This window comes from Leopardus geoffroyi, chromosome A2, assembly GCF_018350155.1.
Source record: "Leopardus geoffroyi isolate Oge1 chromosome A2, O.geoffroyi_Oge1_pat1.0, whole genome shotgun sequence".
NCBI lineage: Eukaryota > Metazoa > Chordata > Mammalia > Carnivora > Felidae > Leopardus > Leopardus geoffroyi.
The window spans coordinates 15,447,519-15,462,455 of NC_059331.1; the positions used below are offsets into that span (position 1 = coordinate 15,447,519).

General features: G+C 59.1%; 1 protein-coding gene across 2 annotated transcripts in view; it reads left to right on the forward strand.

Annotated features, from left to right (window-relative positions):
- The first annotated feature begins 1,559 nt into the window (after positions 1-1,559).
- Positions 1,560-14,937, forward strand: part of LIMD1 (LIM domain containing 1) — a 66,904-nt gene continuing 53,526 nt past the window's right edge. Inside the window, exon 1 of one of the 2 annotated variants that reach the window (XM_045492613.1) lies at positions 1,560-3,668. In XM_045492613.1, the coding sequence (XP_045348569.1) occupies positions 2,270-3,668 (1,399 nt within the window). In that variant the 5' untranslated portion in view covers positions 1,560-2,269. The remainder of the gene's footprint in view (positions 3,669-14,937) is intronic. The other variant, XM_045492614.1, reaches the window with a different exon arrangement.

Consider the following 14,937-nt stretch of genomic DNA (forward strand, 5'->3'; position numbering starts at 1 on the left):
AGTCTTGTTAAAATGAAGAGTCTAGGTTGGATGGTGGGATGGTTGGATGGGGGGCGGGGTCGTGAATTTCTACATTTTCAACAAGCTTCCTGGTGATTACAGCATACTGACTCACATACAGTATACTGACTCGGGTAAACCACACTTTGGGTTTACAGAATACAGCGCACTTTTTACCTAGATTATCTTGTTTGTTCCCTGTCAGTTTTGGCAGACAGATTCGCTAATTCACATGTTCAACCATTAGATACTACTATGTACTACTATATACTATGCACGGGGTATACAGATAGGGTCTCAATGAGGTGGAAAACCCACCGACCATGACCAAAAAAAAAAAGAAAAAAAAAGCATGTAAACAGATACATAAATAGTGATCAGATCTGATGAGAAAAGAAAGAGGGTGCTGAAAACGAAGGCCTCTAGGAGGGGGTGATTTCAGCAAAGATGGGAAGGACGAGCCACGGAAGTTCAAGGTCAGGCTCTGGGCGGACACCAGGAAGCTCCTGCCTCGGGAGCACAGTGGCAGAGGGGCCCCCCAGTCAAGTGGGGGGCGGCAGGGTCCGCCAGGGCCGAAGGCCCTGATAGGGAGCGGATTTCAATCCAGGCTCCAGGGTTAAGCATTGAGAGTTTAAGCAGGGAAGTGACTGGTCTGGTATTCGCCTTAGGATCACTCTACTCTGGCTGTGGAAATGAATGACACCCAGGCAGGGTCGCCTCGGAGTTGGTGCCTGGAGCGCTGGGCCAGGCGGGGGCGCCCAGGAGTCAGGGACGCCGCCCCTGCAGTCGTGCGGACCCGGGGGTGTGTGTGGGGGGGGGGGGTGGGGGGGGAGGGGTGGCGGTGGGGGAGGGTCAGGAATCCCCTTAGGAATAAGGAGGCACCGGGGCACGTGTTTTTATTGCTGCATTGAGCCCCTTAAACGCTAAACGCGCGCCCTCCGGGGAACAAAGTGACTTTTTTCTTTTCCTCCTTTCAGAGGACCTGGGCTCCCACGTTGGCGTCTGGGACACTTCCCCCTGAGTGCCCGAGTCTGCCCACCTGTTAAGGAGAACTTCGGACCAGCCCCGGGGGGACATCCCGGGCCTCCGGTCGCGCACCCCGGGCAAGCCTGGAGGCCGGCACGGCCCGGACGGAGGCGATCTCGGGCGGCACATGGGGTCGACTGCCCACCCGGGAGACTGAGGCACGGTGGGGCGAGGAGAGCGGGCCCTCGGGACTCCCGCAGACTCCGAGGCGCACGTCGCGGGCCCCCGCGGGCTGCCCAGGCCGCCCACCAGCGGAGGCCCCCGCCCAGCGCGCCCAGGGGCGGGGCCGGCCCGGAGCCCGGGAGCGGGGCGCGGATCGCGGGGTGGGGGGAGCGCGGCGGCGGCGGCCGGGGCAGCCCCCGCGCGGTGCCGGCTCCCGAGCCGGGACACAGCCCCGCGTCCCCCCACAACTCCCGGCCGGGGAGCGGGCGGCGGGGCCTCGCTGCGCGGCGCAGGCCTGCCCCGGGGCGCCCGCCGCCGCCGACCCCGCCCCTCGGCTGCCTCCCCCGCCTCCCCCGCCTCCGCCTCCTCGCGGCCCGGGACGCGCCCGGCCGGCCACCGAGCGGCGGGGACTGCGTCCGGCGCGCTCACTTCCGCGTCCCGCCGCCCTCCGGCCCGCGCGCGCCCGGTCGCCGCCGCCATCGGACAATAGGCCGCCCGCCGCGGCCGCCGTGGACTTCCTGCCCGGCCCGGGCCGGCCGGTGCGCCGCTCCCCGCGCCCCTCTCCGCGCCGGTCGGGGAGCCGCGAGCGCCCGGCGCCCGGGACGTGCCTGCGCCTCCGGCCGCCGCGCCTCTGCCGCGGCCGGTCCGGCGGCCTCCACCCTCTCCCGCCGAGCCGGCTTCACTTCGGCTCCCTCCAGAGGCTGCGCTAGTCGTCCCGTTTCGGACTTTGATTGCTTACGGAGGGGGTTTGTCTTCTTCTATTTCTTTTTCCTTTTACGATTTGAAAAGGAGAAAAGAACGCACGGCAAGCTGGGACGGTGAAGCGCCACCAGCTGCCCCCACGTGGACACCTCCGAGGCGAAAGGGAGTTGGACGCATACTTGGGCCGGCCGGCCTTGAGGCCTCCGCTTCGGCCGGACTCCCAGGCCTGGGGTCATGACTCTCAGGCCCGGCAGGTGGAAGGCGTTGACTGTCCTGGGCTGGACCTGAGCCCCGGCCTCCGCTGCAACAACCCGCACCCCCGCCCCGCGCTCACCGACACACCGACCACCTGGGCTAGGCTCTGACTCGCGTCTGCGACATGGATAAGTACGGCGACCTGGGCCTGGAGGCCAGCAAATTCATTGAGGACCTGAACATGTACGAGGCCTCCAAGGATGGACTCTTCCGAGTGGACAAGGGGGCAGGCAACAACCCTGAGTTTGAGGAAACACGCAGGGTGTTTGCCACCAAGATGGCCAAGATCCACCGCCAGCAGCAGCAACAGCTTCTGCAGGAGGAGACCTTGCCCAGGGGGGGCAGAGGTCCGGTCAACGGCGGGTGCCCCCCAGGCCCACAGGTCCGACGGGATGCCGCTGTGGGCCACAAGCTGACCCCGGATGGTGCTACCAAGCCCCCTCTCGCTGCCTCAACAGCAGGTCCTGGGACGGCCATCGCCGTCGCCTCTGGGCAGCCCTTGTATCCACCCCAGGACCAGAGGGCCAGGCCGTATGTCCGCAGCGGAAGCCACGGCAGCCAGGACTGTGGCTCCAGGGAGAGCCTGGCACGCTGGGAGATGTCTGCTTTCCGCCAGCCCGGCCCCTGCGAGGATCCTTCCTGCCTCACCCACGGAGACTATTATGACAACCTCTCTTTGGCGAGCCCAAAGTGGGCTGATGAACCGGGAGTGTCCCCCAGCATGAGGGTGGGCGTCGGGAGTGGGTGGCCTGGCACCCCAGGGACTACTGAAGCACCACTGTCCAAACCCTCCGGGGACCATGCCCTGTACCAGCCTCAGCTGGCCCCAAGCTCCAGCCAGTCGTCAGAGACCGGCCAGGATGGCGGTGTTGGTGGCCGCGGCTGTGAGAAGCCAGCCGGGCTTTGGACTACCGCCTCTTCCCAGCGGGTGAGCCCCGGCCTTTCTTCCCCCGGCCCGGAGAACGGGGCCCTCAGGGGGCCCACTCAGCCCAGGACCCCTTCTTTCTTGGCACCCTTGGCCCAGAGCTGCCCCAGCCAAGGAGCTCTTCCCAGAACAAACTTGGGCGTGGGGAGCGAGGTATCGGGCACCACGCCCAAACCCACTGTGGACCCTCAAGCCTGGTTCCAAGATGGACCCAAGTCTTACCTTTCTAGTTCCGCCCCATCATCCTCACCAGCCAGCGCGGACGGTTTGCCGTCGGGTGCGGCCCCTGGACTGGGTCCCAAGCCTGTCTGCACGGACCCTGGCGTTGGTCCCAAGCTCAGCCCCACCAGCCTTGTCCATCCGGTGATGTCCACCCCGCCTGAGTTATCTTGTAAAGAAGGCCCCTCCGGCTGGTCATCTGATGGCAGCCTGGGGCCTGGGCTCCGGGAGAGCCCCAGTCCCCCCAGGGTGAAGCTGCCCTGCCAGACCCTCATCCCGGGCCCCGAGCTTGGGCCCTCAGCCGCCGAACTGAAATTAGAAGCCCTCACTCAGCGTCTGGAGCGTGAGATGGATGGTCACCCGAAGGCCGATTACTTTGGTGAGTGAGAGATGGGTGGCATTGCCCACCTTGGGTGATAAGGTCCTGCGTTTGGGGGAGGGGCTCCCTGTCGGGGATGCCGTCGCTCTCCTTGAGTGGCACTCTTTTTTTGGGGGGGGTGTGGCTTCCTCTCTCAGCTGCATCTCCTGATTCAGAAACTTGAAAGCATCCCTGAACAGAAAGCGGATCTTGCAGCTGAGGCATTACGCACGTGCAAAAGGCGAAGCGGGGTGGGGTTGCCCACAGCCGCTCTCAAAAAAGGGAAATGCCGGGACGTCGGATTTCAGGGGTTCTGGGTGCGCCCTCAGAGCCTCTTGGCAGTGACTGGCTCATGCAGGACTTGAATGGGCAAGCGTCTGGGGGCCGGTGCTTCTGGGCCAGGCTGGTCTGGCTATTTGAAGACCAGTGGTTGGGCAGGGGCTCTCTCTGGCCGTGTGTGTGTGTGTGTGTGTGTGTGTGTGTGTGTGTGTGTGTGCATGCGCGCAGTTGCGCTACTAACACAGAAGACTGTTCTCGAGCAGTGGTTCTCAAAGTGTAGTCCCCGGACCAGCCGGAACCCTTCACTTGGGGACCGGTTAGAAATGCAAACGATACAGGGCCCCACCCCACACCTGCTGAAACTCGGAGGGGGGACGGGGCGTGGGGGAGAAGGGGCCGGACACCTGTGCGCTAGGTGTCTCCTAACTCAGCCCCCACCCGAGGTTCCAGCCCCGCAGCCAGGTGACATCCACAGCCACGGCGCCCAGTGGGGTGGAAGACGCCCCTTACTGGTTTTACTCACAATTTCTGGTTTTGTTTTATTCTCTTTTTGGAACCTCAAACTCTCGGAGACTGTGGGCTTCAGCTTTTTCTTTTTCTCTGTGCAGGGTTTGGAGGCAGCCGTCTTGCCCTGTGGGGTAACGACGTCGTGGTCTCATGGGAGAACTAACTAGAAAGCCTGTTTTTAGAAGAGTCTGAGGGTTGTTTTTGTCTTTTTTTTTTTTTCTTCCGTTTTTGAGCTCTGAATAATTGGGGTCTTGATTTCCCCATCTGAGGGCTGAGAGCCTTGGGAAGCTGAGTCCCGTGAGGGCGGCCGCTGTGCCCCACGGAGGAGGGCAGGGCACCGGGAAAGGCCTACCTGTTTTTAGCCTGCCCTGTTCTCCGTGAATGACCGGTTCTGGCCTAGGGTGCCTGGAGGGACGGGGCCCCAGGGGCCCATGGGTGCTCCTTATCCTCCTGAAGGCTCATGGGACCAGCTCTCATGACACAGTGGGCGCTCGGAAACTGGGGTGACTTCTTTGGTTTATGTTTCAGAGCGCATGGCACTGTCTTACTGCTCTCTTCCTTTGCAGGTTCCCCCCTTGGGAAATAATACTTAGCTGGAAACACTGGTTTTTAAATGTAAACTTACGCTTAATTAAAAAAAAAAAAATTGTTTTTAATCTTTGTTTTTGAGAGAGGGAGAGAGACAGAGCGGGAGAGAGAGAAGGAGACACAGAATATGAAGCAGGCTCCAGGCTCTGAGCTGTCAGCACAGAGCCTGATGTGGGGCTCGAACTCACCAACGCAAGATCATGACCTGAGCTAAAGTCAGATGCTCAACCGACTGAGCCATCCAGGCACCTCGCTTAGGTTTAATTTTTATTTTCAAGGTCGTTAGACAACAAAACAGCAGTTTTGTTTTGTCAGGGAGGCAGGCTTACACACCGATCGGGACCAAGGTATTCGCTAACACCAGTCATTCGACATGTATTTATTGATCACCTGCCTCGGGACGTGCTCTGTTCGAGGCCTCGGCCTACATAGTGAACAGGACAGACGGTGCAGTGGAAGGAGACAGGAGATGGACCAAATAAATAATCAAGCCCTGGGGAGAGACAGGGCTGGAGGAGAAGACGGAACCCCGGGGCGGGTGTTGGCAGGGCGGTTTCTGGTTTTAACTCAGGGGGTCAAGGAACGCCCCATCAGGAAAGTGGCATTTGAGGAAAGGCCTGGGGAGCAGCATTTGTCCCAGGAAAGGGCGTTCTCGGTGGGCAGATGGCAGGGGCAAAGGCCCTGGGGCCAGTCTGTGCTGCGCCCTGTGCTGGACGCTTACCTTCTACCTTTTTATTTACTAGTTGAAAGCACCCTGGGAAGCAGGTTCTGTCATTATGCCTGTCTCACCAACTAGGACGGTAAAGCCCAGGGAAGTTAGATTACTTAACCGAGGCCTCCCAGGTGACGCCGGGTGGGGCTGGCAGTTGAGCCCTGCAGTTCAGCCGTGATGCCCATGCCTCTAACCAGCGTTGCCAAGCTGCCTCCCAAGCACAGATGCGGAAAACTGTTTTACGTCGGTACTTATTTACTCGTCTGCCCTTGTTTTTGTTTTTGTTTTAAATTGCGGCAAATGTCACCGTAAAATTAACCATTTTAAAGTACACGGTTCAGCGGCATTTGGTACATTCACGGTGTTTTCCAAACACCAGCTCTGATAGTTTTCAAAACCTTTTTGTCACCCCGAAAGGACACCCCATCCCCCCACGAAGCAATTAATTGCTCCTCACTCTCCGCCCCTGCCAGCCCCCGGCAACCGCCAATATGCGTCCTGTCTTTATGGGTTTACCTATCCCGGATCATTCACATAAGCGGAATCATAGTTTCCCTTTGGACGAAGCGTCACACTTGTGTGTAGAAAATTCAAAAGACACAAAAACACGCACAGTGAAAAATTCGTATGCTTCCTACCTGGGCTTCTGGTTGAGCGTCCTGGGTGTAATGAGTGTGTGTGTGTGCGTGTGTGTGTGTGTGTGTGTGTGTGTGTGTGTGAGTGAGCCATGGTGCTCCGCGCCGTCCATCTGCTCTCTGTCTTTGCCACTGAAACCGTGCATCTTGGCAGCTGTCATACATCGGCACGTGTGGAGTTGGCTCAGCATCACCCCTGTAGAGACGTGCCCCGGGTCACGTAAACGGTCCCCTCTGGTGGCCTGTGAGACGGGCCCGTGTGTAGGACGCAGGCCCAGCTTTGGGATAAACTCCCCGGGGGTGGGGTTGCAGGGCTGGGGCCTTGGGCCTTTTCTGTGTTGCCTGGCTGCTGTCTGCAGAGATTGCGCGGGGACCACAGTGTCCCCCACCCGGGGGGAGGGGCCCCGCACTTGCTTTGACAACTGGGGTGCCACTCGCTCTTCCGTGACCAGCCGTGTGGCCGAGGAGGAAGTCTCTCACCGGAGCCTCTGGCGGTCGGTTCTTGGTCCAGCCCTGCCACGTGACCTTGAACAAACTCGGTTCCCTTCCAGGCCTCACCGCTTCATCCGTGGCGCGAAGTGTGTGTGGACCAGCTGAGGGGCTCACCACACGGATGCCTCCCCTTCCTTAGATCTGGCGTTATTTGGAAGATTGTGTCTGCCCCACGTGCGGCATTTCTTACATTACGCTGCACTTTTATTTGCAAATAGAAGAATATCTTTCGAGACAGGGCTCTCGCCAGAGAGTCAGGGTAATGTAACCATTACCATCAGAGTGGATGGGGTTCCAGCCGGAAGCCAAGCAAAGTAGATGTTTGGGTTGGTTACTTAGGCCGTTTCCTGGGTCTCACAAAGGCGTCCCTTTGGGCGTTTACACTGTGGGAAGGGCTCGTGAATCCCTGCTGTTGCCTTTGAGAACACTTAGGTCTGAAGACACCTCAGTTTCCAGTAATTGGTCACCTCCTCTCCAAGGACGCTTCTGGCACTTTCCTTGGCCGTCTTTGTGGGCTTGGTACGACGTGGTCCTAGCCACTGCTTCTCCCTGCTCTTTCTTCTGTGTTCCTCGGTGGCCCCTTTGTGTCTTTCCGCCCGTGCGGAGAGAGGCAAGGACGGACGGACTCTCGACGCTGCTTGGAGAGCGTTAGTGGTTTGCCCGGTGCAGTGTGCCTCCTGTTTTAACACCGCTGTTTATACGGCAGAGGAAGAGAAGAGGTCACTGTGCCTTTTGTTGGCTCTTCCTGGCCTCTCCCTCCACGGTATCCACTGTCTTCCTCACACTGGTTCCCTCCCCACTTCCCAAGGAAAAAGGGTACAAATAAGCCACCTGTCACAGCCTGGGTTTCCCAGGAAGCTGACTCAGACAGTTTAGAGGACAGGGGGCTCCCCAGGGGGTGCCCTTGGAAGGAGGGGAAGGACGCAGGTGTGGGTAGAGGAGGCCTTCAGCTGCAGTGCGGGCCTGACAGGCCTGGGCCCACCCCGCAGGGAGCTCGGGAGCTGGAAAAGCCCTTCAGAGCTGTCCCGAGTTGGGGCAAGATCGCCAGGCCTTCACGCTCCCCCCGTAGATCAGTCATCCATGGTGGGCCGCCCTGGGAAGCACTTGACCTTGGGCGAGGCGGCCCCTTGTGACCGGGACAGAGCCCGAGGGGTGGACAGGCGAGGCCTCCCTCCGGCTGCACCCCCGGCAGCCAGGCCACAGCCCCTTCGGTGAAGGGGGATCTGGGCAGCCCATCAAAGGGGCCACCGCAGCCCCCGGCATCAGGCAGACCAGACCCCTTTTACAGTGACCTTTGGGCCCCGTGGTTCTAATCCTAGTGACCGTCCGTTGAGTGCCCGTGACGCGGCTGGCGTTGGGTATGTGCTCTGTGTTGACTTTCACAGACACCAGTAGTCTCTGTTCGCAGTTGGGAAACTGAGCCTCGGGACTTGCTCAGGACCACACAGGCGTCAGTGGTGGTGCTCCCACCCCGTTTGGACTTTGACGGCTCCCCTGGTGGCACCGGGCCGTCTCTTAGCTCTGTGTTTGTCGCTCCATCGGCCCCTCCAGATTCACTCCCCACCCAGCTGCTGCGGGGGCATCGGTTGCCTCTGGGCCTGTAGCCACCCCCCCCCCGCCCCCCCCGCTGCCATGCTTTCCCTCCCCCTGGACCCTCCTGTTCTTTTTTTATTGTTTTTTTTTTTTTTTTTTTCAACGTTTATTTATTTTTGGGACAGAGAGAGACAGAGCATGAACGGGGGAGGGGCAGAGAGAGAGGGAGACACAGAATCGGAAACAGGCTCCAGGCTCTGAGCCATCAGCCCAGAGCCCGACGCAGGGCTCAAACTCACGGACCGCGAGATCGTGACCTGGCTGAAGTCGGACGCTTAACCGACTGCGCCACCCAGGCGCCCCTGTTGTTTTTTTTTTTTTTTTTTAACGTTTATTTATTTTTGAGAGACAGAGAGCAGGAGCGGGGGAGGGAGACACGGAATCCGAAGCAGGCTCTAGGCTCCAAGCTGTCAGCACAGAGCCCAACGCGGGTCTTGAACTCACGAGCGGTGAGATCGTGACCTGAGCCGAAGTCGGCCGCTCAACCGACTGAGCCACCCAGGCGCCCCATCCCGTGGGCCTTCCTGACACAGCGGCCGACCCGCCTTTGCCCAGGAGCCTACAACCAGCCTACAACCTCCTCCCGAGAATGGCCCTGCCTGCGTGCCTGGTCTTTAGTAGACCCAGGTAACCTCCTCAAAATCAGGAAGGCACGTGTATTTTGAAAAAAATGTTTATTTATTTTGAGGGAGAGAGAGAGAGCATGAGCAAGGTAGGGGCAGAGAAAGAGAGAGAGAGAGAGAGAGAGGATCCTAAGCAGGCTCTGACGTGGGGCTCGAACCCATGAACCTTGAGATCACAACCTGAGCCGAAATCGGGAGTCAGATACTTAACGGACTGAGCCTCCCAGGCGCCCCAGGAAGGCATACGTTTTGTAACTTTTTATCGACATGTAGTATACACATAGGGTAGGTGCCTACAAAGTGAACGCACCCGCGTGACCAGATCGAGGCAAGAACGTGAGTGGCGGTGACCGCACACGGCTTGCCCTGTAGCCATCGGGCCCACACTCGGGCTCACCAGCCCCATCACACCGGCCTCGCTGCTGGTCCCCGAGCTCCTGGAACTCCTCCCTCACAGGGTCCCTGTCCTCAGGGACTTCCCCAGCCGGCGCCCTTGTGGCACACAGAGCCGCCTGCCCCTGTGACCCTACTCAGGGAGGGGGTCTCCAGCTGAGCCCTGATGAACTCTGACGAGCCCTGACCTCGGTTTCCCACAGCGTGTGCCGTGACCCTCTGCGGTCCTCCCTCTTTGGGATAGTATGTTTCTCCTCTGTTCCTCTGTGGCCAGGAAGGAATGTCTTGTTTTTTCCATTAATAGTTGACAGCATGGGAGCATTTGGGTGGCTCAGTCGGTTAAGCATCCAACTTTGGCTCAGGTCATGATCTCACGGTTCGTGAGTTCGAGCCCTGCGTCGGGCTCTGTGCTGACAACTGGGAGCCCGGAGCCTGCTTCGGATTCTGTGTCTCCATCTCTCTCTCTGCCCCCTCCCCGGCTCGCTCGCTCTCTCTCTCTCAAAAATAAACATTAAAAAAAAAAAACAACTTTAAAAAAAAAAAAAAAGGAATCCACAGCATGAAATGGACCTTACGATGTGGCACTTCTTGCCAGAGTGTTTTGGTTTTTTTTTTTAAAAGTTACATTTCTTTACGTTTTTTTGGCTTATGACTCCCACCCAGGACGCAGAACTGGGCAAGAGAGGCCCAACTTGGGGAGTGAGGAAAGCGGGCATCCCGCGCCTGATTTACCAGTGGCCCCGGGTGGGACACCAGGCACGCCGCTCTCCCTCAGCGCGGAGACAAAGCTGACCTCGGAGGGCTCGTCCCGGCCCGAAGGGCTGTGGGTGGCTGTGGCTTTGGGGACCCTCGGGTGCCTGGATTTTAGCGGACCGAGTAACCGGGCACAGGACTGTCAGCGGTGGTGGGAGCCCGGCCAGCCTGGCGTGCCCTGCCCTGTCCGGGCCTCTGGGGAAGCAGAGTGCTTCCGTGTCTTAAGTTACGCTGGCGTTTGCTACGGCGAATGGTAATCGTTTTCATTTTAGGGGATCTGGAAAATACATCCAGTGGAAACGGGAGCCGTAAATCCCTGCCATGCCGGCCACCCTTGGGATAATCGGCGTTACAATTTTCTGCAGAGGTTCCGGTGCACGGTCGTGGCTAGAGCCCGCTGCGATTCGGGGCACGTCACGTGCTGTCATTCTTGGCTCCTGGGCCGGACGCAGAAGCCTTCGCTCGGCTGGAGGTCCCTTTGCCCCGCAGAGTGCGTCTGAGGAGAGTGAGATTCGGAAGGAAAGGTCTCTAGGAGGGCGAGCCACTGGTGTCACACCGGTCGCCCACCCTGAGGCCTTTTGAGGCTCTCACTCTAATGAAACTCGGGGTCCTAAACTTAGGGGGACAGTAAGTAGCACTGGCTGCAGGGTTCGCTGACCTTGTTTTTGCTGGCGTGGCCCAGGCTTCCTCCCTGGACTCCTGTGATGTCCTTGGTGGTGCTGGGTCATCGGACACTGGAGAGTGGCCTCAGGGCCCGGCACTGTCAGGGCCCCACAAAGTGGGTGCTCGGTGGCCGTCTGCTGGAGGAGTGGAGGGCCTTCCGCTGGGGTGTGAAGGGAGCAGGGAAGGGATTTGTAGCTGGGGTTACGGCCCCGAGATGGTTTTGCTAAAGCGTATTGCTCTGTGCCAGGCACTTTTCCGTCATCTTACGTGCGTCGGCTTGTTCGACCCTTCCGATAACTGTATTTCACTAGCCCCGTTTTATAGGTGGGCAAACTGAGGTCAGGTACCCTGCTGAATACATTTGTTGAGGAGCGTGGCTGACGGAGGGCTGGTTCACCTGCTTCAGGTGAGCTCGAGCCCCACTTTGGGTGAGCCCTGCTTCCCTCTCTCTCTGTCTCTCTCTCTGTGCCTCCTTTTCTCTCCCTCTGCCTCTCCTGGGATTCTGCCTCTCTTTGCCCCTTGCTCACTTGCACCCCCCCCTCAAAAAAATAATAAATAAAGAAGGATCGGTGTCAGCCCCAGACTGTGTGTGATGCTTAGAAGCAAACGTTGGACGAAATGATGCTTCGGGCCCATCAGGCAAACTGAACAGAAACCTTTCCCGAAAACAAAGCAGGCCTCCAAGATTCCCAAGGCCCATCAATGGCAGGGGTAGTACTTGCCAGCAAATATTTATATCTGCTTCAGGTTTTGTTTTTCACTTGTCCCCTCCCAGGGAAGCCAGCTGGACACGGAATGCCAGGGTCACGTTGGAAAGCTGGAGACTTTCTGCTCGAGCGTTTCAAAGGGAATACTTTAGGGTCCACAGCCGGGCTATTTTTAAGTTTTGAGAGCCATGAGTTTAGACTTGGCCAAGTTCCCTCCTCACCTTTCTTGGTCTGTGACTCAACTCTGCGCGTCCCAGGAGAGCGAGGACTGGTTACTCCCGGTTACTGGAAGTCTGTTGGGAGCATATCAGGGACCTTCATCTTTTCTCCCCCACGCACGTATCCGCAGCATATAAAAGGCTCTGGAAGCCTGCCCTGCCGCTGTCACTGGAGAGGAGGGGCCTCGAGTTCAGCGTGCGTCTGCCCTTCAGCCAACCCTGGGAAATGTAAAGACCCAGGGAATTTGAGGACGGGTGGCTGAGGCAGCCCGCTAATAATGCAGGCCCTGAGTCTGGGGGCGCACACACATCCCAGCGGGCTTTGGCCCGGACAGCTCGTGACGGTCATTTCGGTACGCACGTGGTAGCACGCTTGCTTGCCTTTTGCTGACCAAAGTCCCTCTGACCATAATAGCAGCCTCCCTGTTCTCCGGAGCCCCCCTTCCGGCAGGGTGGGACCAAGTTGTGGCCGTGTTTGCTCACACGATGGTCAGGGCTTGCCCAGGGCATCCGGGTGGAGCTCTCGCTTCTGCTGAAACATCGCCCGCTCCGTGCTCTCTCCCCCCTCTGTGCCTTGCGTCGCTTCCTGATGAGGCAGGGAGGTGGCGACTTTGGAAAGATGGGCTCGGGGGGCAGCCCCGCTGACCGCTGGCCACGGTGGACTCCAGGGCGTCTGCTGACAGAGTCCCCATCACCGTCAACGTGCTGGCGGCCGGCCTGCCCGTGCCACTCACCGACGGTGCCAGTTTGGGCATCTGACTTCTCGTTTTTTGCCCTCGGTTTCCTCACCTCGTGGGGACTGGATGTCCTGTGCTCTTTATCATTCTGTTCCCCTCCCCGTGCCGCGAGCCAGTGACGGGTTCAGGGCTCTTGGCAGAGAAGCCCGGGATGGAGAGCGCGTGAAAAAAACGTGTGTGTGAGTGCACACTCCCTGGGCAGGCAACTCTTCGATTTGGCCCTGCCGGGTCCCTCCTTCAGGTCACTGTCCCCAACCAGGGGGACCCTGAAATGCCCTTCTCCCGCTAATAATGCTCTTAACTGACTTCACTCGTGAGATCAGAACCACATTCTTGGGGGAAAAACACTTAAGCTCATGTAAAGTGGCACTTGAGAATAATAAGGAAAATGAGGAAGTAAAATCCAACACCGAATTAATGATAAGATTCGAAGTACAAAACACAGGGCCTGGTGTGTAGAAGAATAAAAAGTTAAGACGTCTCGGGGGCACCTGGGTGGCTCAGCCGGTGAAGCGTCCGTCTTCGGCTCAGGTCATGATCTCGAGGTCTTGGGTGCGAGCCCCGCGTCGGGCTCTGTGCTGACAGCTCGGAGCCTGGAGCCTGCTTCGGATTCTGTGTCTCCCCCTCTGTCTGCCCCTAACCCGCTCGCTTGCATGTTTTCTCTCTCGGTCTCTCTCTCTCTCAAAAATAAATAACAACTTAGAGATGTTAAGATGTTTCAGTCACAAATCCACCGTTGGCTCAGCAGCAGTGGACTGGGAAACCGTGGAGGCCACAATGCCATTGCTCTGTCCCCTTGTGCCCGGCGGCGGTTGTGACCCTCTGACAGCCGATCAGGGTGGAAGGCTGAGCTGCTCGGGCCGGGACTTGGGTGCGCCACGTGGCTGAACCTTGGAGGTGCTGAACCCCTGGTGCCTTCTAAACTTGGGAGACCCTCTGGACCTTGGGGTGGACTTGACACTTGGCCACGTTTTGAGAAGGGAATTTCAGCCAGAGAGCACGAAACCGGGGTGAGTCTCTGGACCGCTCTTGCCTTAGCTTGGCCGGGTGGAGCTCTGGAGTCCTGAGGCTAGGGTTGTGGGCGTGACCCCCCAGCGACCGGGTCACTGGCTCTCCTGCTGGGTCCCCGGGGCTCTCGGCTGCCCCTCCCCCACCTCTGTCCGTCACCACATCCAGTTCCAGGCCCAGATGACATACTCCCTCCACGGTCATTAGGGAACACCTACTGTATACAGGAGGCGGAATTAGGATTTGCGGGGCTTGCTTTGTGCCCAGACCTGTTGCTTAGCTCCACTTGCTGGGATGTGGGCTCCATGAGCGGGGGCGGGGGGCGTCCCTTCTGTTCGCCCTTGTGTGCCGGGGCCCAGGGCAGTGGCTGGCACCCGGCAGGCGTGCGGCAAAGACTTGCCGAAATCAATGAATGAACACCGTGGCCAGCAGAGGGATGAGGAGAGTCCCCGACTCCCTCCCGAGTGCCGTCCCTTCGAGTGGGGACGTTCCTGCTGTGGTGCACGCACACCCCGGGGCCCCTCCACACCCCACGTGCACGTGCCGGGGCGTGCGTGGGAGGCAGGCACACCTCACCCTGACCCGGAGGCACCCGGACGAGGTGCCGCCCGGGTGGAAGATGCTCCGGGTAGCCCAGGACCGGAGTGGCCGGAAGAGGCTGGGATGCCGTGGCCCGGGTGGCAGAACTGCGGGGCCCAGAGTCCCGGGGAAGTTTGGACGGGAGCAGGGGGAGGTGCCGGCAGGCAGACGTGCGTGTTCTTATCTGAGAGGGCGTTCGTCTTGTCCTGAAGTCAGAATTTGCAGAACTGCTTGTGGCTCTCGATCGGCCCCGGGCCGACTCTTCGACGGCCTTTTGTGCCTCAGTTTCCCCGTCAGGAAAACGCGGGCATGGCTGGTGGGAAGACTAAATTAATTAACGTAGATCTGCACTGTCCAGCAGCTGGGAAGGACCTCAGAGTGTGCCGGTCCCCCGTGAGATGTGCTCTAAGGGTGGTATCTCCTCTGGGCCAGACTTGATATGGCGAAAAAAATGTCAAACAGCTCATCAATATTTTTACATTAGTTCTGTGTTTAGTGTTTGTTACTTTATTTGTTTGTTTATTTATATTTGAGAGTGCAAGCGGGGACAGGCAGAGGGAGAGGGGGGACAGAGGATCCCAAGCAGGCTCTGCACTGACAGGAGAGAGCCCGATGCGGGGCTCCGACTCACGAACCGCGAGATCATGACCCGAGCCAAAGTCAGATGCTCAACCCACTGAACCACCCAGGCGCCCCAAGCCCACAGGTGCTTAAGATGTAGTCTGTCCGGTCGCCACCGCCCCGACACGAGCGCACTGAGGCTGTGTGCCCGCCGCAGGAGGCGGCCCTCACAGCCCCTTGAA